Raw genomic sequence first — 25,157 nt, 5'->3', positions numbered from 1 at the left:
GACACCTAGGCTCGCTCACCCAAGCCCTCTTTACATGGACTGTGTAAGGGTGTCTGCCCCCGGAGCCAATCCCCACCCCCTCCCGCCATTCGCGGTGCCCCAGGCTTCATGTGAGTCGGCGGCCGAAATCTACTCAGGGCTCACAGGGCCCGCCTCCCCCGGGCGAGTCTCCAGATCCCACCCAATCAGCTCCTAACCCGGAAACCGCGGCGCTGAAAGGTCTCGCGACGCTCAACTCCTCCGGGCCCTGCAACCCTGGCGTCACGTGATCCCATCCACGTCTCCCGCTCTCCTCCGCGGAGCACCGCCCTTCAGCTGGTGCTCGCTGATTGGCTACTGCTCGCCTGGTCTCCAGGGTGACGGGAACGCGGTAGTCTTCCTGGAGGAGACCAGGTGCGCCTGCGCAATCGCGTGGCCGCGCCAGTCTGGAGATGAAGGTAAGTTACAAACCCTGGGGGCGGGAAGAGCGGACCTTCCCTCAGCCTGAGGAGCGTGGCTTTGAGAATAGGGACACCCCCTCTTCCGAGTGCGTGGGGTGGGGAAGGGGGCGGGCAGGGAGGGAGAGAATGGGGGCGCAGTTGAAGGAGCGAGGGGAAAGGGAAGAAAATAGAGGAGAAAGCAGAGGGGGAGGCCTCTCATCTCTGGGGGCGCTACCGGAGTTGAAGCGGTGCAGGAGGGGGAGTCTCGGTCCGGCCGGAAATGAGCAACTGGATCAGAAGAGCCCAAACTTCGCTGCGCGGAAGGAACGAGTCGTGGGACTGTGTTTGCAGGGTCGTGATGAAAGGGACTCGTTCGCGTGTCACGAGCTGCCGCATCTCTTGGAGCGAAACCCCTGCCAAGCTGTGCAACTGACCAGAGTGAAGAGCCCCCGAAGGAGTAATCTCTAAGCGTATTGCCTGTGATTTGGTCTTATTGATACATCACCTGGTGGCGAGAATACAGAATTCACGGAGAAATCTGTACACGCAGGTGTAGACGCTCAAGAGCGTCATTCTCTGCAGGCACGGTGTCCAGGCTTGGGCTTCTGGTGACCCCACTCCTGGGTCCCTGGCCGCAGCTCCTGCACCTTTCCGCTTTCCCGCAGTACCCGCCCCACCCCGCCCGATCCGGCAAAGAGATGAAGAGCTCACTCACAAAGTTATTTTATACGTCCGTGTGCTTCCTCGTGACTTTAGTGTGCAAATTGGAATTGACCGGTCATCATAACTCACATTTCTAAAGCTCTTCACAGTTAGGAAGAATCTGAAGGGAGGAGATATTATTCCTGGTTTAAAGTTGAGAATTCTGTTTGAGGCAGTTTAAGCGACTTTAAGCCCTACAGCTAATGTAAAAAGCAGCATTTGAGTTTCGGTTTTCCGGTTGTGAAGTGCGCACCGTTTCCGCTGCACTGTATGCGGAGCATCTGTATAGATCCGTTGAAAAAAAGTATGTACGACCCCATGGAAGTCTACCAATGAAACTAATGAACTCCAGGTTCTCTAGCAACCAGGGAAATGTAGTCACAAAATTGCAAAAGTAGGATGCTTTTATACTCTTTTTTTTTTTTCTTTAAAGATGCCTTCATGCTCCACAAAATTGGATATACCTGTGATTTTTCCCACCTCTGTTTTCAGTTGAGATGGATTTCATCTCTTTAACATACAAAATACCTATTGATAACTGGTTAATTTTGAGCATTGGAAGCATCATCACTGTGACTATTAAGCCACCTATAGTAGTATGCAAACTGCATATGCCTACACATGGGCATCATTGTTTAATCTGTAATTTAACCTAATATTAAAATCTAAATGTTTTCATTCATGTTCTCTGTTCCTAGATGTTCTGATGGGCACTGTTTGATATAAATGTGTGAGCCAATATAATTTAAAAATTTTAATAGCTACATTAAAATATTTTAAAACAGATAAAATTAATTGTAATGATATATTTTATCCAGTAGATCCAAAATATTATTTCAACATGTAATCAGTACAAATATTATCAATGAAATTGTTTGTATTCTTTTTCATAATCTTTAAAATCCAATATGCATTTTATATTTACAGCACATTAAATTTTGTCTACCCACATTTCAACTCCTCAATAAAATTTCAAGTCCACGTGTGGTTTGTGGCTTCCATAACCACAGTTCTAGATTGTCTAAGTGGAAAAAAAAGAATGATTTTTCAACTTATATATTGTCCATTCAATGGCCAAACTAAACACAATGATGAAGTAAATATAACTGATGGGTAAAGGAAGAAAATAATTTTGAACGAAATATATCATTCTTTTAATCTTAAACATCTATAAAACATGAAACATACATTTTTATAAAGTTAATATTCAAAACTTTCCAAAGCAAAGAAGTTTTACAATAAACTCTCCCCTATATGTTTTTTAAATATGTTTTTATTGATTTTGAGAGAGAGGAAAGGAGAGGGATAGAGAGATAGAAACAGCAGTGAGAGAGAAACATTATCGATTGGCTGCCTCCTGCATGCCCCCTACTGGGGATTGAACCCACAACCCTGGGCATGTGCCCTGTTGGGGAATCAAACCCATGACCTCTTAGTTCCTGGGTGGCCACTCAAACTCTGAGCCACACCTGCTGGGCTCCCCTATATATTGAGGTCCATACTTAACCAGATTGTGAGCTTTTTTGTTTTGTTGATTAATCGTTTTGTTTGTTCTACTGTTGACTTCTTTTGGATAAGCTCTAACATAAGCCTTCACCATCCTGAATCCTACTGTTTTCATGATCATATTTTGACATGTCTTCTGACTAACCCTTAATCATGTTTTGTGTGTGTTTTTTCTAGCGTGTTTTCTCGTTGCTAGAAAAGAATTGGCTTGGTGCACCGATACAGTTTACCTGGCAAAAAACATCAGGAAACTACCTTGCAGTAACAGGGTAAGAAATCAGTGAATTTATAAAATCATCCTGACTCCAAATGGTTGTATGCCCACATAACCACCCATCTATTCAGTAGAAGTTATTGTGAGATGTTTATATGGTGGGAAGAGTACTATCTTCATCTCCATTAACATCAGAGTTCATGGAACATTTTCCCCAGTAATAACTTTATAGATTCAAATTATGAAATTATGATGAGAGAACATTGAAAGCACTTTATGGCACCTAAACTTTTATATTCATAGAGAGATAAAGAAAAGAAACATCCAAGTCATATTTTTGTGTTCTAATTGCTTTTAGAGCTGACCATATTGTAAGAATCTTTGATCGCCATGGTCAAAAAAGAAGTGAAATTAACTTATCTGGGTAAGTACAGAGTTGGATCAAACACTTTTTCAAGCTTTGTTGCCTAAAAGATAAAAAGGTATCGTCTTAAAGCCACAAGCAAATAGAATTTTATAAGATATATAACCTCTATCTTCTCTTTTGCTTTCTCCATTTGCAAAGTATTTTTTTAATATCATAAGTAGTTAATGAAATATGTAGATAAATAGCATATGAGTTAGAGTTTAGAAACACCCATATATTCATAGAGAAGCTTAAAGGCAGGATTAGAAATGATTTCATATGTAAGAATTCTTATGTAATTATAAACATGCCTTAGATGTGCCTGTATCACTATAGTATCTCCTGCCTAATAAAAATAGTTACTTTCACATACTTTTTAAAGGACAAATACTTTCTTATATCTATACTGCCAGCAGTCGGACATCCTTAGCGCTGCCACGGAGGCAGGAGAGGCTCCCGCCATTGCCACTGCATTTTCCAGCCGTGGGAGTGCACTGACCACCAAGGGGCAGCTCCTGCATTGAGCTTCTGCCCCCTGGTGGTCAATGCACGTCATTGTGACCAGTCGTTCCACTGTTCGGTCGATTTACATATTAGCCTTTTATTCTACTAGAGGCCCAGTGCACGAAATCCATGCAGAGGTGGGGGGACGTTCCTCAGCCCAGCCTGCACCTTCTCACAATCCAGGACTGCTGGCTCCTAACTGCTCACCTGCCTGCCTGATCGCCCCTAACCACTCATCTGCCTGCCTGATCATCCCTAACCATTCGCCTGCCTTCCTGATCACCCCTAACCACTCTGCCTGCCTTCCTGATCACCCTGTAACCACTCACCTGCCTGCCTGATCACCCCTAACTGCCTCTGTCTCAGCCCCCGCCGCCGTGGCTTCATCTGGAAGGATGTCTGGAAGGTCGTTTGGCTGTCTGGTCTAATTAGCATATTATACTTTTATTATAGATTCAGGAAATAATTCTAGATCACACTAATCACGATTGAAGCATTTTTAATGATTCAGTGTAATCATTACCTGTGTTATTTTTACTGATAGTCTCAGTGGTTATTAAGTGTGTAGTCACTCTCACCTAAATGTTCTTATGCTGCCATGCTTTTATAGTTCACGGCTGCTTTCTGTAGTTGATTGCCACCACCTTTGCAAATCTCGTAACAGCCTTTTCCAATTCCTGCTCTGCCACCACCCACCTGAGGCCACCATTTTGGCATTTCCTGTACCTCTCCATTGTGGCCTCTGGTTTCTATATTCTGGGAAAGAGGTCAAGGTAGTTATTATTATGTCTAAAATACAATAAGGAGGCACTTAGTAAAAAACTTTTGAGTAAATTGTATGATCTTTATTACATAAACTCTGCAACATCTATATTGGTTACACAGTGACTTATTTTTTTACCTCTGAATATTTTTTTTGCTTTATTAATTATAATTGAGCTTGACTCACAAAGGATCTCCAGATAAATAAAATGCCTTTATATTTGTCTTTAATTGATAGATGATTTTAACAGCAATTTGAAAGCTTTCCTCTTTTCATATTCCAAAATCTCTAAAACTACTACAGAACATTTAGGTCCCAGAACATTTTAACAGTTTGAAGAATAACTGACGTAATCCCCAGCTATCTTCAATGTAAATCTGTGCAAGAACAAAGAATATCAAAATGAAAAATTCAGCATCAAGAAAGAAAGGTCCATCCCCAAGGAAGTGTTTAAATTATAATAAACATTGGGAATAATTTTGAATAGTAAGAAACCTGTTAAACAGAGCATTTCCTATTTAGAGCTATTTTGTCATCTCACTTGAATCACTCTTCTCATTCCATTAAGATATAAAATGAAAATAAATTTCTTAACCATCACTTCAGAATTCAGTCTTTCCACTGTTTGCAATACTACATCTACCTGGCCTTCAACTATTTTACATGCAGTTTATCTAAATATGACTTCATTACATATGGAGTACCTTCTTTTTCTCTCTGTAAGTCTAAAGTAACCTTTCAGATGACCACTTGATTCCAGTTGGAATTCATTTGTAGGGTGTGTTTTACCAAAGGGCTGGATTCAAGGAAATCTGTTAACTTATTAGGTATAATTATATTTAATATGGCATATGAAAATGGTATTTAAAACAGAATTAAAATTTTTCCATTCTATCAACAACAAAAAATTTAAGTTAGTCTTATCCAAGCAGTGAATAGTGAGTTGTATTTCTCACTAGAAATTTTATGACCTATTTAAAATAGCTTGAATGGTCTTGTTGTAGACAAAAATCACGAATAGGTGAGTATTTAAATGTCTTTCCTCTACTTTAAAAATATGGACAGTGATGTTTTGCTCTCTTTTTTCAAAGTAATTGTGTTGCTATGGATTGGGATAAAGACGGAGATATCCTAGCAGTGGTTGCTGAGAAATCTAATTGCATTTATCTATGGGATGCCAACACAAATAAAACCAGCCAGTTAGAAAGTGGCATGAGGTAAGGACAAATCTTTGGTTTTTTTAAAACTTCACTTAAAAATATGATTACTTGTAGGTTTGATGCTAACATTACTTACTGCTTTCATTAGAGATGTATCAAGGAGTTATCTATATTATAAAAAGCCAGTTACCGTAACACCGTAACAACCAAATGACTGGTCACTAGGAGGTGCAATGATGGGTCCCGCAGCCTGGTGGGTCTGGGGTCTCTTGCGATTTCGCGCGTTGGGCCTCTAGTTTTTTTATAAAAGAAAAAAGTTCATTTCTCTTTTTTTTTGTTATATGTAGTCCTATTGATTTTGCCCATTAACTAGAATATAATAGTTATGTTGTGAAATATAAATAGCTTCTTAAGTTGTTTCTAATGAAACAGATTAAGAAGTTGAAAGATGAGACTAAAGTGTATTTGGGGAAATGGGATTGGCTGCAGGCATGGCTGGACCTAGGGGTTCTGATGATGCAATCAAGACTCTTTCTTTTTTTAACCCTCACCCAAGGATATGTCTTTATTGGTTTCAGGAGAAAGAGAGAGAGAAAGAGAGAAACATCGATGTAAGAGAGAAACATCGACCGGTTGCCTTCTGTATCAGGAATGGAACCCGCAATCTTTCTGGTTGGTATATGGGATGATGCTCCAACTGAGCTACCCAGCCAGAGCTCAAGACTATCTCTTGGCTCTTCCTTGCTCTATATTTTGTTCAGTCTAAGTCAGACACTGTCCATAGCAACTGGCAGCTATTGGCTTATATCATTCTTTGCAACAAGTTACACCAGAGAAAAGAGCATGTTCCCATTAACTCACCCGTGTCCACTCAGTTTCTCAAAAGGTCTCTGAGTGGAGTTGGCAGGGCCATCGGATTGATACTTCCACTAAATGAAGAATAGGGTGAGGGTGTGGGCAGTTCTCAAGTGGAAAAAATCCTAGGCAGACAGAATAAATTACAAGATGTCTGCTAAAATAGAAACCATTTTCTCATTGGAAAAGAAAAATTTGTCAATATTTACAACTTAACCTTTGCAGTTTTGACCTTGGATAAGTTTCTTAGCCACTCTGTAAGCCTCAATTTCTTCATCTATGTGTAATGGATATAAAAGTCATATATGCCTTGTGGCATCATATGGCCCACAGGTGGGCAGGAAGAGATCGCCCATATACCATAATATAAAGCTACACATTCCCAGTTTATTTTCCAAGGAATAACAACACAAAGAAAGCAAGGTGGCCATGCAGAACAGGACCAAACACAACCTTAGCAGTTCCCCTTGACGCCCTGCAAAGGGATCCACAAGGCATGCATCTTCAGGTGGTACCACCTGCCCATGTAAAGTCTTGCTGGGTCTAAGAACCCTCATTCCTTACTCTGTCCTTTTACATTTGGGTGTACATCTATTGTTGAAAGTATTACAAATACCCTCCCTTCCCTCCCCTCCTTTCCCCCCCCCACCCCCCACCCCCCCCCCCCCCGGCCTCTTCAAACCTGAACACGTTTTAAAAGGACTACTTAGGGGTTATGTCTGTGAATTGCTTAGTAATTTATATCTTAATGTTACAGGGATCAAATGTCTTTCCTTCTTTGGTCAAAAATTGGAAGTTTCCTGGCTGTTGGAACTGTTAAAGGAAATTTGCTTATTTATAATCGTCAGACATCTCGAAAGATTCCTATCATTGGTAGGTTACATTTGGAAACACGGTTAAATATTAGAGATGCTTTACATAAGTGTAAATTTTACTGCCTCTGATTTTCCTGATATTGCAAGGGATGTTTTGTAGTATTAAGACTCCCCTGTCAAACTTCACATATAGCTAAACTAGAAGATCCTTCTTCACTGACCACTAAACGTGTCCCAGGCCACATAGAACAGGTGGCTCTAAGGCAGTGGTTCTCAACCTGTGGGTCACAACCCCTTTGGGGGTCGAACGACCCTTTCAGAGGGGTCGCCTAAGACCATCGGGAAACACATATATAATTACATATTGTTTTTGTGATTAATCACTATGCTTTAATTATGTTCAATTTGTAACCATGAAAATACATCCTGCATATCAGATATTTACATTACGATTCATAACAGTAGCCAAATTACAGTTATGAAGTAGCAATGAAAATAATTTTATGGGCCTAGAGGAAACCAAGATGGCGGCATAGGTTAACGCTGGAGATTGCTGCCTCGAACAACCACTTCAAAAAACAACTAAAAGACGGAATGGACATCATCCAGAACCACAGGAAGGCTGGCTCAGTGGAAATTCTACAACTAGGAGGAAAGAGAATATCATACCCAGACTCAGAGGAGGCGCAGTGCTGATGTGAAATGCTGGGGTGCGGAGTGCACGTGGAGCGGGCTGGAGGCAGGGGGCGCGGTTGTTGTTTTCAATCGGGAGGGAGTTTCAGACTCTGAGCTCCAAATCTGGGCGAGTCTGTAGGGACCCGGACTCAAACAGGAGAGGCGGGACTGTCTGGCTTCGGTTGGAACTCGGGGGCAGCTTTCTCTCCGAGGTTTGCAGCGGTTGCTGGGACTCTGTGAGGCAGAGACCCTGGGGACGGGACTGAGAGCAGCCATAACTGCTCGCTCCGGCCCACCCTGTAGATCCCCGGGGACCCGCCCCACCCAAGCCCTGCGCAGAGCCATTTGCCAGATAGCCTCAGGCAAACACTAGATTAGCACTGCCCTAGAGATCCAGCACAGAAGCTCTCCCACTGCAGACACAGCGGACTCTCATAGCCAGTTAGCCTGGAGGTCAAATCACCCCCGGTATTGCCAACAACAATCAAGGCTTAACTACAACAAGACTGCGCACAAAGACCACTAGGGGGTGCACCAAGAAAGCATAAAAAATGCGGAGACAAAGAAACAGGACGAAACTGTCAATGGAGGATATTGAGTTCAGAACCACACTTTTAAGGTCTCTCAAGAACTGTCTAGAAGCCGCCGATAAATGTAGTGAGATCCTCAAGAAATCTAATGAGACCCTCGATGTTATGATAAAGAACCAACTAGAAATTAAGCATACACGGACTGAAATAATGAATACTATACAGACTCCCAACAGCAGACCAGAGGAGCGCAAGAATCAAGGCAAAGATTTGAAATGCGAAGAAGCAAAAAACACCCAACCAGAAAAGCAAAATGAAAAAAGAATCCGAAAATACGAAGATAGTGTAAGGAGCCTCTGGGACAGCTTCAAGCGTACCAACATCAGAATTATAGGGGTGCCAGAAGATGAGAGAGAGCAAGATATTGAAAACCTATTTGAAGAAATAATGACAGAAAACTTCCCCCACCTGGTGAAAGAAATAGACTTACAGGTCCAGGAAGCACAGAGAACCCCAAACAAAAGGAATCCAAAGAGGACCACACCAAGACACATCATAATTAAAAAGCCAAGGGCAAAAGACAAAGAGAGAATCTTAAAAGCAGCAAGAGATAGAAAGTCAGTTACCTACAAGGGAATACCCATACGACTGTCAGCTGATTTCTCAACAGAAACTTTGCAGGCCAGAAGGGAATGGCAAGAAATATTCAAAGTGATGAATATCAAGAACCTACAACCAAGATTACTTTATCCAGCAAAGTTATCATTCAGAACTGAAGGTCAGATAAAGAGCTTCACAGATAAGGAAAAGCTAAAGGAGTTCATCACCACCAAACCAGTATTATATGAAATGCTGAAAGGTATCCTTTAAGAAGAGGAAGAGGAAGAAAAAGGTAAAGATACAAATTATGAACAACAAACATGCATCTATCAACAAGTGAATCTAAGAATCAAGTGAATAAATAATCTGGTGATCATAATAGAATCAGGGACATAGAAAGGGAATGGACTGACTATTCTTGAGGGGGTAAGGGGTGTGGAAGATGCGGGATGAGACTGGACAAAAATCGTGCACCTATGGATGAGGACAGTGGGTGGGGAGTGAGGGCAGAGGATGGGGCAGGAACTGGGAGGAGGGGAGTTATGGGGGAAAAAAAGAGGAACAAATGTAATAATCTGAACAATAAAGATTTAATTAAAAAAATAAATAAATAAAATAAAATAAAATAAAAAAAAGAAAGAAAATAATTTTATGGTTGGGGGCCACCACAACATGAGGAACTGTATTAAAGGGTCGCGGCATTAGGAAGGCTGAAAACCACTGCTCTAAGGTCAAGGTCAGCCTGTGTCTTTGCGCACCAGCACATTAATGACATGGCTTCCATCTGTCCATTTCTCTCCCACTTTGTACCTCTGGACATGGGTATGAACACATTAGTAGATGCACTAAAACCTTTGGTGACTGCTTGGACCGGGGATAATCCAGATTCCTAATTCTGACCCCTTGTTCTCTGCAAACACCAGTTTAACCCAGGTGTGGACTATGAGTTATATTTGCCTCAGGGTGTATGGCAGTGATGGCGAACCTATGACACGCTTGTCAGAGGTGACACGCAAACTCATTCTTTTTGGTTGATTTTTCTTTGTTAAATGGCATTTAAATATATAAAATAAATATCAAAAATATAAGTCTTTGTTTTACTGTGGTTGCAAATATCAAAATTTCTATATGTGACACGGCACCAGAGTTAAGTTAGGGTTTTTCAAAATGCTGACACGCCGAGCTCAAAAGGTTCGCCATCACAGAAAATGTTGGAGAACACTATTGCCCTTATATACCATTATCTTGATTTATAACTTGGTAATAAACTGTTTTAAAAAAGATTTGTTAGATACAACTGATTTGATGAGGTTTCAAATTCCTTGGGACATTACCTAAGCTTTCAGATTGACATTACAGTTGTTTTTATTTATTTTTTTTTTTTTTGAGAAATCCTTGTGTTTGTATAAAAACCATCTCTTTTCCAGGAAAACATACTAAGAGAATCACATGTGGATGTTGGAGTACAGAAAATCTGCTTGCTTTAGGTGGCGAAGATAAACTTATCACAGTTAGTAATCAGGAAGGTGACACAATAAAACAGGTAATACTGTAATATCTCTTTGGTCTGATATATTCAAGTTCTTACCTAAAATAATGTTTTTCTATCAAATTAATCTATAAAATGTTTAAATCTCTATATGAGATATGCATATAGAACTTCATATTCTTTTAACATCAGAAACTTTTGTTTTTACGTATTAGGACTTTTTTTTAACGTTGTTTAGTATTAGCATGGGAGGTCAGCTCTGTGGTTAGTAGGACAGTGTATTTGTGAAATAACTTTTATAAATGTATACTTATAATTGTTCATAATGAGACCTCAGAGTCCTGCTAAACCTTGTTTTAGTGGATACCATAAGATATTTAGCAATGTGTGTCTTTCAACCCAAGCAAAATAGAATGGACAAAGATGAGAGAAAAAACTTATAGCTTGTTTATGGCTTGTTCAAAATTGGCTGGGCTGAAGGTATAGACTTAGATTGAAAATTTACAGAAAATAAGTTTGAAGAAGTTGAATCCCATATCTGGAAAGTTTTGAAAGTTAGACTGAAGTAAGTAACTCAATCATGTTGGGCAGAACCATAGTATGATTCAAGTGGTTCTGATAATTCTACTTTCAGCTACCTAGAATTGTAGGTACATAGTACAAATACTTGAGCTCCCCATCCTGATATTCATGTTAGACATCATCAGTAGACTCTGGCTTCCCCACTCCTCACTGAATCAAGACATGGCCTTACAATATTTTTCCATAGAACATCCCAGGAAGACACTGCCAGTTAGCTGTTATCCTATATAATAAAAGCCTAATATGCTAAGTGTCTGGTTGTCCAGTTGTCCAGTCAATCAGTCAAAGCATAACATGCTAATGATATGCTAAGGCCACTCAACCACTAGCTATGACATGCACTGACCACCAGGAGGCAGACAGTCAACCGGTCGACCAGTCGCTTGCTGCTGGGGTCCCGCCATTCGGGCCAGCGGGGACTGAGAGAGACGGGCTGGACACGCCCTGGAGCCCTCCTGTGGTCCCTTCCCGGCTGACCAACCTCCTACATCTCTCCCTGGCTCCGATCACGCACCAGTGGGGTCCCTCAGCCTGACCTGCGCCCTCTCGCAATCCAGGACCCCTTAGGGGATGTTGGAGAGCCGGTTTCAGCCCCATCCCACAGGCCAGGCAGAGGAACACCCCTGGTGCACGAATTTGTGCACTGGCTGGGCCTCTAGTTTACATATAACATGATAACTTCCCATTTCTAATTGCTAAGAAGTATGCTTCCAGAATTAGACATACTACTTAAGTTGTCCTGTGGTAAGCAAAACATACATCAAAGGCATTGCTTTATTTGGTATGGTTTCTGAATGGTTTTGACTTTTGACTATTCTGCAGATCACTCTGGGTCTGTGTGGATTTATTTTTATTTATCCTGCTGAGTACTGTCTTGCTTCCTGGACCTGAAGATTGCTGTCTTTCATCAACTCTGGAAGATTCTTAGTCATTATCATTATCTCTCTGAACATTACCTCTTGCCCTTTCTGTTCTGTCCTTCTGGAGTGTCTGTTAGATGTATGTTGGACCTTCTCATATCTCTTAATTTTGCTTTTATAGTTTCTTTTGTCATTTTGTGTAATCTGGATAATACTTCAAATCAGCTTACTTATTATTTCTTCAAATTTGTTTGATCTCTGTCTATCCCATTGAGTTTTTATTTAAATGACTCTATCCTTTTTATTTTTGGAAAGTACTTTGTGGTTCTTGTAAAAATCTGTCGATTTTTTTTAAAGTTTTTTTCTCATACTTAGGAGTCCTTTTATGTCTTTAGTTAATCTTAAAGTATTTATTTTATGATCTCTCTCTCTCTCTCTGATAATTCTATTATTTTTAGATCTGCTTACTCTTGCTCTTAATTGTTTCTTTGTGAATAGTACATCTTTCCTCATTTTGAATTATGAGCTCATATTCTCAGTGATTTTCTGTGGAAAATTTTTGCAGCATTGGAAGAGGCTTCAGATTAGTTTTTTCCATAACACTGCAGAGAGTTTCTAGACCACTCAAGTATAAATTTGAATCTCAGACCAGAACGAGGATAGGAGGTAAAGTCTTTGGTTAGAATAGAACTTTTTCAACTTTTTTTCTAACCGAAAGCACAGCCCAAGTCAAATGCACTTCCTTATTGTCTCCTTGTACCAGCTGCTCTGGTAGCTGCAGCCTCGGTTTCTGCACACGCTTTGGTTTTCAGTTGCTCTTTACTTACGGTCCTTGGGAATTTTCCTTACCTTCTTTCAGGCTTCTCTATACATTTAATGAGATAGCTATTTTTATCTAGGATTTGTAGATGTTTGTAGCAGTGGGAATTTAAGGTTATCAGTCCAACATATAACAGAAATTAAAGCAAGGAACCTGTTTTATTATAATTCAGAGTGACTTTGAGTGTTGGGTTCATTTCTAGTGATAATATTTTCATCCCTGCAGTCACCATTAAAATCAGAGCCTGGCAACATGCAGTTTTCCACAACGAGGAACGATGACCGAACTTCTACTGCTGAAACCTTAGTAAGAATTTTAAATCAAATGCATGCCCAAATTTTGCTAGTAATTTTGTAGAATATACTCTCTCCTTTTCTAGGATGGCTCAGAACCTATCATGATAAATAAATTATGGTCTGTCACATATGAAACCAATGGTAGGCCCCGGTTTCCCAGACCTAAAAGTTGTTTTTCTGCTGCTGACCACCTCACATTACAGCAAATGAAGCCATCTTCCTATTACAGTTGGTATGGTAACAAAAAAAAAGTGGGGGTACTTTTATAAATTGATGTATTGATTTCTGTATGATTTTTTATTTTTACTACCAGATGTGACCAGAGCTCTGGAAATTGTAGTTGCTTTTTTTTAATATCTTAGAGATTTATTTTCCTGTAACATGTTTTTAAAATAAATCTTTATTGACCAGGACTGGGGCGGGGGGGAGAGAAGCAGGGGGTGGGTGCGTTCCTCCATTCCTACCTGTGGCGTCATGGAGACCTGGGCAACCACACTCACACCCAAGAAATAAATAAATAAATAATAAAATAAAATAAATCTTTATTGTTCAGATTATTACAGTTGTTCCCCTTTTTTCCCCTAATAGCTCCCCTCCACCCAGTTCCCACCCCACCCTCTGTCCTTACCCCCCTACTGTCCTCATCCATAGGTGTATGCTTTTTATCGCTGGGTCAAAGGTCATACACATGGAAAATGTAGCTGTTTCCATCCGCAACGTGTCCCTGTGCTCGGAAAGGTCTCTCACGACCTGTTCACGCTCTACTCAGAAAGGGTGTGGAGCCACGTAATGGCTTTTTAAAATACAGTGGGGCCTTGACTTACGACTGTCCCGACTAACGAGTTTTTCGAGATACGAGCCGTCTCTGAGTTGCGAGCTAAAATTCGGGTTACAAGCCAGCTTCAGATACCCCACCGCTAGTTGGCGCAGCAACGTCACAGTGAACGCCACAACATCAGCCCAGCATCACGTGTCTCACTCGTTCACTTTAAGATTTGACAAACAAGTATTTTGAGTTACGAGCTCCATCACTGAACAAATTAAACTCTTAAGTCAAGGCCCCACTGTAATGTATCCTCTTATGTTTAAAATGCGGATTTCGCTACCAAAACTGAGAAGAGAGCAACACTACAGCTGCTCTCGCCCCTCTCGCCCTTCGGGTGATAGTTGTGCGTGGGTCTGCGAGCTGGTTCGCGGGCCGTTGACGAAGCCATCTGTGCGGCTTGCGTGGTTCCGCCGGCTTCCCAGGAGCCATCGCAGCCTCGCAGGGGCTGTCGTAGCCTCACACAGCCTCTCACACAGCCTCACAAGGGCTGTCGCAGCCTTCCTGTAACATTTTAATATCCTGAAATCTAGACAGTTTTTACAATCAATATGTCTATATTTAAATGAAGTAATGTTTCCATTTCTTTAAAAGCTATTATTAAATTGGTAGTGACTTATAATTGATTACATTGTAGAATCAAAAAAATATATAAAAATGTGTCTCTCATTTTATATATATACATATATATATGTAAAGATGTTAATCACCCTTAATGAGCCCAATTAAATAATATACTCTTTACCTGCCCAACACAATTACACCCTCCACTGAGAATGGCAGTTAAGTATGGACTTCTGTAACAGAGGGACACTAGTCTAGCCACATTGACCAGTGACCTACAGGCGATGGAAAGAGTGATGGTAGCAAAAGCCAATCTAGAATATTCACATGGGTGTGGACCTATCATTCCAGATGACTCAAAATAAGAATGACATTTTATGATGGAAGATTCTATATTCCAAATATGAATTCCATTTCAATGGAACTATATCAGACTTACACTCCTGTATTGCATGATATCCTAATGAGAGGTATAGAGAATCTTAAAAATTACTCTAACTAGCTATTTATTATACTTCAAAGGGTATATTAGATATGTATAAAGCCAAGGATTCTTCCTGGACTGTATATTAATAAAATTTATTTTTTTAGTTACATTGTTCACTTACTAATTACAGTATTTAACACATCTATATTTGTCTTGTTTTCATAAATTATGTTCATCTGTTTGAATTTGCTTATTGGTCTTTTCATGAAGTACTGAGTAATTCATTTCACAATCTCTTAATCTTCTCTGGCAGATAAGTGTGGTGCTTGGCAAGAGATCTTTGTTTCTTTTTAATTTGAATCAACCATATAACTCAATTGATCTGGAATTTAAGCAGAGCTATGGCAACATTGTCTGCTATAGTTGGTATGTACAGAAAGTTCATCATAGAAATTTATGTTTTTCTTTATTGTATTTAAATTCTGGTTATATAAATTTCACTTCTTTTTTTCTTTTTTAAATATATTTTATTGATTTTTTACAGAGAGGGAGGGAGAGGGATAGAGAGTTAGAGGGATAGAGAGTTAGAAACATCTATCAGCTGCCTCCTGCACATCCCCTACTGGGGATGTGTCCGCAACTAAGGTACATGCCCTTGACCGGAATCGAACCTGGGACCTTTCAGTCCGCAGGCCGATGCTCTATCCACTGAGCCAAACCGGTTATGGCTTAATATAACGTTTTCTAGATTATAGACTATGATTTAGTATGTGAAACTACCTAGCATATATTATCTGGCACATAGGCCTTTGATAAATTATATTCTCTAATTCCTTTGTTTTAAGGTACTTGTTTTTGCATTGTATTTTCAATGATAGTTAATCTCCCTTTTTATTGATTTATTGCCTTTGTTGCTATAGGTATGGTGATGGCTACATCATGATTGGTTTTTCATATGGAATTTTTGCGGTCATTTCCACTCATGTTCAAGAGATTGGTCTAGAGATATTTCAAGCTTATGATTATAAAGATAATCTAACCAGTATTGCAATATCACAGACCCTTAACAAAGCTGCTACATGTGGTGATAACTGGTAAGTTATATTTACAAGTTCCCAGGAAAGCTTATATAGGAAATATTCAAGAGACTCAGCAAGACTTTGGTAGCCAAAATGAATCTGTCAACCATACTATTTTTCACTCTTAGGACATGTTTGCAATGGAAATTTCTAAGACTCCTTTACCTCTATCTTTAACACTCACAGCAAAACCTAAAATGCTAAATATATACTAAATATAAAACCTAACATGGAGTATGCTTGAAAATCAGTCTTAAAAATAAAATAGGAAGTTCTAGGTAACATGGAATAAGCTCCACCCCATCTCTGTCACTGAATACGGCTATAAAACCTCAACAGAATGCAGAGAACAGCTATTTAAGGACTCTGAAAGTAAATAGTAGCAGGCAGATTGACGAAGAATACCAGAATTTGAAGTACAGCTGAACCAGTGATGAGTCTCCCATTTGTCTCCCAGTCTCTGGATTCAAGGCAGCCTGAAACTCATAAGTAGGCACAGAGCATAGACAGAGGAGCTCTGAGAGAAGCTCTCTCTAGTGCTGGCTCAAGTTGCAGGAAAGAGAACTCCTAACACTCCGAGAGAGGTGGGGAAATCCCCCAGTTTTCTTTCTTGTTCTTTGTTTTCTCATGCCCAGCAATCAAGCAATCTCACCATGGCAGTGGCAGCAACTGAGAGGGTAACCTTCCTCTCCAATTGGGGGAGCTATGGTGCCAAGAAGGTGGGGCAAACCCATGTTGCTTAATTTTCTTTCTGTCCTCCCCTTGCTTGGCCACAGGTGCAGGTGCAGTTGTGGGAAATACAAGGCAGAATATGGTAACTAGAGCCCCAGCTTCCAGCTGGAGGACCAAAAAGGGGAGCCTTCATGAAGCTGGAAAAATACCAGGTAGATCCCGGAGAGGGAGGAGTTCTGGAAAATAACCCTATAAAGTTATTTATGAACTCCCAGATTTACCCTGAGCAGTGTATATGTATCTCACCCTAAATATACCAAAGACTCTGAGAACTGAACTAAGGGATAGATCATAGCCCAAGTCCTATAGTGGCCCCTGAATGGACCATATAGGGACATATCCAAATACCACGGCAAAGGCTTTGAAAATGGAACTGACATTGAAACCATAGCCCAGAAGGCTCATTTAAACTTGGGGCCTTAACCCATTTGGGTTGATTGCCTGCTTTAAAAAAAAAGGCGGGGGTGGGGGGGGGGTGGTTAACCCTCTCCATGGGATTTAAACAATCATAGAATCTCATAACATAATATTCAAAATGTCCAGAATATAACCCACAATTACTTGACATAATGAAGAATCAGGAAAATTTCAACTCACTTGTGAAAAGGCAATCCAAAGAAGCCAGGGCCAAGAGGATGAAGATAACAGTTGTTATAAAAATGTCTTAAGAGGTAAGGGCTAGCATTTGCAAAACAAATGGGAACAGTTTCAGAAAAGAAATAGAACCTATAAAGAAGACCCAGCCCTGACCGGTTTGGAGAGAGCGTCGGCCTGTGGACTGAAGGGTCTCCGGTTTGATTCCGGTCAAGGGCATGTACCTTGGTTGCAGGCGCATCCCCAGTTAGGGGTGTGCAGGAGGCAGCTGACTGATGTTTCTCTCTCATCCATGTTTCTAACTCTCTAACCCTCTCCCTTTCTCTCTGTAAAAAATCAATAAAATATTTTTAAAAAAAGAAGACCCAAATGCAAAGTTAAGAACTGAAAGATATAATTAATGCAGTGTACTTAAAAGGAGATGGAAATCACAGAGTAAAGAGTCAGTGAACTCGAGGATAGACCAATAGAAATATCTAATCTCAACACAGAGGAAAAATAGGTTGGAAAAAATGAACCAAGCTCAGAGACCTGTGAAATAGTACCAAAAGGTCTAACATTTGTGCCATAAAAGTCTTAGAAATAATGTCTGGAAATTTCTCTATTTCGCAAAAGACATAAACCTATGTATTATAGAAGCTCAGCAAATCCCCAAAAGGATAAATCCAAAGAAATCTAGTCCCAGATACATCATAAACAAACTGCTAAAAACCAAGATGAAGAAAAAAATCTTGAAAGCTGCCAGTGAACAACATTTTGAATGACGGTGGATTTTTCATCATAAACCATAGATGACAGAAGGAAGCATCACAACATTATTAAAGTGCTGAAAGAAAAGAACTATCAACTGAAATTCTATATCCAGCGAAAATATCCATCAGCAGGAAAGGAGAAATAAAAACATTCTCAGATGGCCCTAGCTGGTTTGGCTCAGTGGATAGAGCATCAGCCTGAGGACTGGAGGGTCCCAGGCACATGCTCGGGTTGCGAGCTCGATCCCCAGTAGGGCCATGCAGGAGGTGGCCGATCAATGATTCTCTCTCATCATTGATGTTTCTATCTCTTCTCCCTTCCTCTCTCTGAAATCAATAAAAAATATTTTTTTAAAAAAAGAATTGCTTAAGAAGTTCTTCAGGTAGGAGAGAACAGATGACTGAAGGAAATTTGGGACATCAAGAATGAAGGAAGAGCAAGAGAAATAGTAAATAGCTGAGTAGATATAATGGGCTATTTTTAAATTTCGAAATCTTGAATGTATATGTGGTTACAGAAAGCAAGTATTACAATATTGTCTGATCATGTGTTCATTGCATGAAGATGCAATACATATGACAACTACAATATAAAGGGGAAAAGTAAGTTCCTATATGTGGTAAGATTTCTGCATTCTGCTTGAAGTGGTCTAAATGTTGATTATAAATAGACTATAATAAACATGTATAGCTTGTAATTGTTCATGAACAAAAACCATTTAACTTAGAGCTTGTGTTTAAATTTTTTTATTTTTCAGCATTAAAATCCATGGCTTGGCAGAATTAAAAGACATGTATGCTATAATCAACCTGGATGATGAAATTAAAGGTATTAATTCTTTTGAAGCAGATGGACATTTTATCATTCCAGTTATAGTGTATTGTGTTTGTTTTTGTAAGAGGAATACAGTTAGCACCCTTCACTAGAGTTCCCTAAAATAGCCTCCTTATTTTAGTAATTACTTTGAGTCATACTCCTTTACTGGAATGATATAAGTCCACTTTGATCCAAAGATATATAGTGCATTTTATCCCAATTCCAATTGGAAAACCTAAATTATTATACATTTTCCCTTTAAGCCAGTATTGAATGAGTTAGTGCTCGTGTTCATATGTCAATCCACACGTCTAAATAAAGACCTTAAACTTTTAAAGAAAACATTTGGAGATTTTTATGCCTCTGGAAGCTTAAGCGATAATATTTGTTTTTTTGCCTGCAACAGTATATTTGTTTTTTAATAATTCTTTGTTTTATCAATTATTTCAGGGTTGAGTACCTTGTCCTGGACTGATGATGGCCAGTTGCTGGCGTTGTCTACCCAAAGGGGCTCACTCCATGTTTTCCTGACCAAGCTTCCCATACTTGGTGATGCCTGCAGCACAAGGATTGCATATCTCACCTCCCTCCTTGAAGTCACTGTAGCCAACCCTGTTGAAGGAGTATGAAAATGCTCTTATTTTTATTTTATAAATAAAATCAAAGCAGTAATAGCAGCTCATTTACTAGTTACGTTTCTATATTATAGGAGCTACCGATCACAGTTTCTGTGGATGTGGAACCCAACTTTGTAGCAGTAGGACTTTATCATCTGGCTGTGGGAATGAATAATCGAGCTTGGTTTTATGTCCTTGGAGAGAATGGCAAGTCTAAATCCAGTTGTTTTCTTATCTACCATATAGTTTCTGATCTGATTTGAAAAGTATTTGTTATCAAACTCTGGGTCACGTGCCCTACACTTCGAAAGGCCAAAATCAAAATGTCAGTTTGGTGTAAGGAATGATTTATTGATCGAGAAGGTGCCAATCAAGAAGATGGGAGACTTATCAATGCCTCAACTCTATCGTACCTGGTGGACTAGGTTAAAGATTTTTAAGCTGGAGAAGGGAAGTTGGAGAGGGGGAGGGCTAGAGTTAAGGAAAATTCCTTAGATCTTCTGGTCTCTTGATAACGTCTCCAAGTAGATTCTAAGGCACTATCAGAAGGTCACATGCATCAGGGGTGGTCTTGTTTTTTGCAAAGTGAGCTTATAAATTATTGTCCTGTGACCATTACTTTCTGTGAAGCATCATATACATTGACTTGAGATGTTATCTATAGTTTTCCCAAAATGTTGTTTGACCCAGGAACCATGGCAGTCTCCCTGAGTCCCGCAGTCTAAACCCGTGGTCGGCAAACTGCAGCTCATGAGCCACATGCAGCTCTTTGGCCCCTTAAATGTGGCTCTTCCTAAGCCTTAGGAGTACCCTAACTAAGTTAATAACAATGTACCTACCTATATAGTTTAAGTTTAAAAAACTTGGCTCTCAAAAGAAATTTCAATCGTACTGTTGATATTTGGCTCTGTTGACTAATGAGTTTGCCAACCACTGGTCTAAACCTTAAGCATCCTATGACTACAAGGGAACTGATATATTAACATAGCTTTGTTGGTTAATATAGCTTTGTTAAGGGAAAAGCAGAAGATCTAACTTGTGGAGATGAGCAGACGGCCTGGTGTGTGGGGTATAATTACGCATCAAAAGTTTCCTTAAAGCCCTGACCGGTTTGGGTCAGTGGATAGAGCGTTGGCCTGTGGACTGAAGGGTCCCAGGTTCGATTCTGGTCAAGGGCATGTACCTTGGTTGTGGGCACATCCCCAGTATGGGGTGTGCAGGAGGCAGCTGATCAATGTTTCTCTCTCATTGATGTTTCTAACTCTCTATCCCTCTCCCTTCCTGTCTGTAAAAAATAAATAAAATAAAATAAAAAGTTTCCTTAAAGATCAAGTTTTTCTTTTTTCTTTTTCTTCAGACATCTATTTCTTAGTTTGAAAGGTTTTGTGAATCCTCTATAAATTTTGCATAATTTTGGGAAAGGTTTTACTCTTTACCTTTGTAGTGAAGATAGCATGGTATAAGGGATAGAGTATGACCTTTAGAATTAGGCTCTGGATTTAACTTCCCCTTCTGCCTCTTTTGACTAAATGACTGCAAAGTTCTAGACCCCTCTGAGCCTTGAGTTACTCATCTGGAGAATGAGAATTCCTCTCCTTATAAGGGGTCATGTGGAAAATTAAATAAAAAGTGTAACCTAGCTAGTTTGGCTCAGTGGATAGAGCCTCTACCCATGTACTGAACGGTTGAGGGCTTGATTCTGGTCAAGGGCACGTAGGCTCGATCTCCGGCCTTGTCTGGGAGTGCAGGAGGCAACTGGTCATGTCTCTCACATTGATGTTTCTCTCCTTCTCCCTCCCTCCCTCTCTCCCTCCCTCCCTCCCTCCCTCCTTTCCTTCCACTCTCTCTAAAAATCAATGGGAAAAATATCCTCAGATAAGGATTCACAATAAATAAATAAGTGGTATCTACCTTTGCACAATGACTTTCTTAAGTACTCCTTGCTCTGGTAGGTACTTAACAAAAGCTGGTTTCCTCCCTGATTTTATTGTTTGGATAATGACCATTAGCATCTGAAGGGAGCCTTGCTTTCCCCCTCCTTCTTTCCCCACCCTATCCAGTCCCTTCCCTCACTGGAGGTCAGATATCCCTCAGCAATAGAGCAAGCCTGAGAATTATTCTCAGATAGAAGACACCATTAAGCTTATTGTCACTAAGGTTTAATATTTGTTTTGCATGTGGTTTTATTTTCGATTACTCTGTTTCATGGGAACCATTATAGAATTCTGGAAGGCAAATTTATATGGCAACTATTTCCTTTAGCATGGCCAAAATAAAAATTTTAGGCTCAGAATATCCTTGCAAAGGTTAACATTATTTGCAAATCTTTATATAATGTGTTGTTTTAATTGCTACAGGTGTGAAAAAATTGAAAGATGTGGAGTATCTGGGGACAGTGGCCAGTGTTTGCCTTCATTCAGACTACGCTGCTGCTCTTTTTGAAGGCAAAGTCCAGTTACACTTGGTAAGTATAACTTTGAGGTCCTGGAGGCCTGTCAGTTAACTCAGTGTCTTATTAAAAACTTTGGTCAGGAAGCAACCTTGTACAGACTAGCTAGAAGCCAGGTGTGGATAAAGGATTAACAGAAACCTTTGCCCTTCTGCAGGAGATGGTCAGTTAGTTTTCTAGCTCTGGCAAGAAACCCGCCAGTTTATCAACTGTGCTGCTTCCAACAGTGCTTATGGTAAAAATGACCCTGTTGGTAACTGCATGGAGAAACCGTAAATGAACTATAAACGCTGATGGGAATGCCACACATCTGGGCCTCCTGGAGTGCACTGACTCGTACATTTAGGCACGTTGCTTGTGGGGGTCCTTGAAACTAGGCCTCTTGAGTTGTCCAAGAGATGCTGGCCCTGGAATGTGGGGCTTCCAAACTAGGGCATCTGCCACATCTGTTCTTGGCTCTTTGCTTCTGGGAAGCCAGGGCTTAGCCACCAGACAACTTCAGAGCCTGTGTTCCTGCTAAAGAGGGGGGGTCTAATGCTGCCCTGCTCGTAAGCCGTGCTTCCTGCCTGACGCCTTTGAGTAAACTGGCCTATGCAGTCTGCTGAGTCTGAATGTTTAACTGAACCTAAGGAAAAGATCCTCCCCTACGAGCCACTGCTATTCTTTGTTTTAGATAGAAAGTGAACTCTTGGATACTCAAGAAGAGCGTGAGACTCGACTCTTCCCAGCAGTGGATGATAAGTGCCGGATTTTATGTCATGCCTTAACTGGTGACTTCCTCATCTACGGCACAGATGTACGTACTGTCTTCCTTAATATAGAGCACAGGGCAATTTCTAATTTTTACTTTGTAATATAATATACTTATCATATATATGTATATACATATAGGATGTCCCAAAAAATGTATACACACACTTTTTTTTAATGTATTTTTATTGATTTCAGAGAGGAAGGGAGAGGGAGAGATAGAAACATAAATGATGTGAGAGATTCATTGATCAGCTGCCTCCTGCAAGCCCCCTACTGGGGATCGAGCCGCATGTGCCCTTGACCAGAATTGAACCAGGGACCCTTCAGTCCGCAGGCTGACACTATCCACTCAGCCAAACCAGCGAGGGCTATACACACACTTTGAATAATTATAAAGGTAGTGTTTATTAAAATACATTTTATTTTCACAATTGAGTTATCAGCTGTTAAAGTACATACACGTATTTTTGGGACACCCTGTATATATTACATAAAAATATATAACTACTATAATATAGACATAAATAAGTAGATGTAGAGCACAGAGGTGGCATGATTTGCCAGTATTGAGTGCTTTTGTGACTATAAGCAATTTTGACGGCACGGTGGAAAGGGGAAACTATGGAGTGTAGAAAATCTGGATGGAAACATCAGTTCTTTCACTGGCGCTGTTTAACCCCTCCAAGCCTCATTTCCTTATCTATGTACTTTAAGGACTTAACTTAATGACAAATATAAGACACTTCATTCAACTTCAGATTTCCAGTGCGTACATTTAGAAGGCACTTACGAAATATTAAAATTAATGAAGTATTGAGAATCTCACTTCAGTCTTTTGGTCCTTTGAACCACCAATACCCTGTACCTCTAAGCATTACGTTAGCTACATGAACATAAAGCATAGTTACAGTAATAGCATCTAATATTTGTCAAAACGTTTTCAAAGCATTTCATACCTGTTATCTTGTTCAGTCTCTACATTCAGTAAAGTGGTAGAAAGGAGTTGTTTTCCACATGAGAAGAACAATGATTCACTATTTGTATTTTCTCTCATTAAATTGTTTATTAAAAAGAGCAGGTCTTAAAGCATGCTTATTGCCATAGAGAGACTTTATAAGTTGAAAAGAATCAGTCTTTGTGCTAATTTACATCAGTAGGATAGGTCTCATGTATCAGGTGCAGTAGTGAGTGATGTGGTAAATAACATTAAATACAATACGTTTGCATGACACCTAACATTATAAAGCCTGACCTCACTCACCTCATTAACTATATAAAATAAGCAGGGATGTTTTAGAGATGAGGACACTGAAGGTTGAGAGGTCACTACGTTTGTGACAGAGGTGGAACTTGGACAAGCAAGATTTCCTGATGGAAACGTACTCTTTCCACTATGCCACAGGCACTTTGAAGTAAGAACTCAAAATGTAGTCGCCTATCAGTAAGGCAGTATTTATCTGTCTCGGTGGGTTTTTTTTTGAGGTTTTTTTTGTAACTGAAGTGTAATTGACATATAACATTATATTAGTTTCATATGCACAACATAATGATTTGATATTTGTATATATTACAAAATGATCTCCACAGTAAGTCTAGTTAACATCCATCACCATACATAGTTACAAAATTTTGTTTCTTGTGATTCTGAAAGTATTGGGGCTTTTTAGCAGCTTTATTGAAGTATAATTGGTAATAAACTACACAAGTTAAAGTTAAGTTTTGACATATGTATACACCTGTGAAACACTATCAACTCAATCAGTATAATGGACATATTTGTCACCTTTAAAAGTTTTCTCAATCCCTCCTTCCCATCCCTCCCCACTTAGTGCTTTGTCACGATAAATTAATTTGTATTTTCTAGAGCTTTATGTAAATGGAATCACATAGTAGGCACTCCTTCTTGTCTGGCTTTAGTATAATTATTTTGAAATCATCCATTTTGGTGTTTGTGTCAATAGTTCCATCCTTTTTCTTGCTGAGTAATAGTACATAGTCAGCATATATCATAATTCGCTCATCCATGAACCTATGGATGGATATTGATGTTGTTTCCTGTTTGGGGTATTTACAAATAAAGCTGCCATAATTATTTGTGTTCAAGCCTTTGTATGGACATATGCTTTCTTTTATCTTAGCTAAAAACACCTAGAAGTGGAATGGCTACATCATATGGCATGTGTATGTTTAACCTTTTGAGAAATTGACAAACTGTTTTCTAACTTGGTTGTACCATTTTATACTCCCATCATCAGTATATATGTGTTCCAGTTCCTCTCCATCAGGGGTGGGGAACCTTTTTTCTACCAAGATCCATTTGGATATTTATAGCATCATTTGAGGGCAGTACAAAA

The 25,157-nt window shown here is 39.8% G+C and overlaps 1 protein-coding gene across 1 annotated transcript in view; it reads left to right on the top strand.

The window, feature by feature from the left end:
- Nucleotides 1–390: 390 nt before the first annotated feature.
- WDR19 (WD repeat domain 19) overlaps nt 391–25,157 on the top strand; it is a 68,792-nt gene continuing 44,025 nt past the window's right edge. Inside the window, exons 1-14 of the mRNA XM_081093036.1 lie at nt 391–437; nt 2,805–2,896; nt 3,200–3,265; nt 5,606–5,731; nt 7,287–7,402; nt 10,577–10,692; nt 13,126–13,206; nt 15,324–15,436; nt 15,931–16,104; nt 18,926–18,996; nt 19,435–19,607; nt 19,694–19,808; nt 21,959–22,065; nt 22,724–22,846. Of these exons, the coding sequence (XP_080949162.1) occupies nt 432–437; nt 2,805–2,896; nt 3,200–3,265; nt 5,606–5,731; nt 7,287–7,402; nt 10,577–10,692; nt 13,126–13,206; nt 15,324–15,436; nt 15,931–16,104; nt 18,926–18,996; nt 19,435–19,607; nt 19,694–19,808; nt 21,959–22,065; nt 22,724–22,846 (1,479 nt within the window). The 5' untranslated portion in view covers nt 391–431. The remainder of the gene's footprint in view (nt 438–2,804; nt 2,897–3,199; nt 3,266–5,605; nt 5,732–7,286; nt 7,403–10,576; nt 10,693–13,125; nt 13,207–15,323; nt 15,437–15,930; nt 16,105–18,925; nt 18,997–19,434; nt 19,608–19,693; nt 19,809–21,958; nt 22,066–22,723; nt 22,847–25,157) is intronic.

This window comes from Myotis nattereri, assembly GCF_964212035.1.
Source record: "Myotis nattereri genome assembly, chromosome: 1".
NCBI classification, from domain to species: domain Eukaryota; kingdom Metazoa; phylum Chordata; class Mammalia; order Chiroptera; family Vespertilionidae; genus Myotis; species Myotis nattereri.
This window is presented reverse-complemented; position numbering and strand designations above follow the sequence as displayed.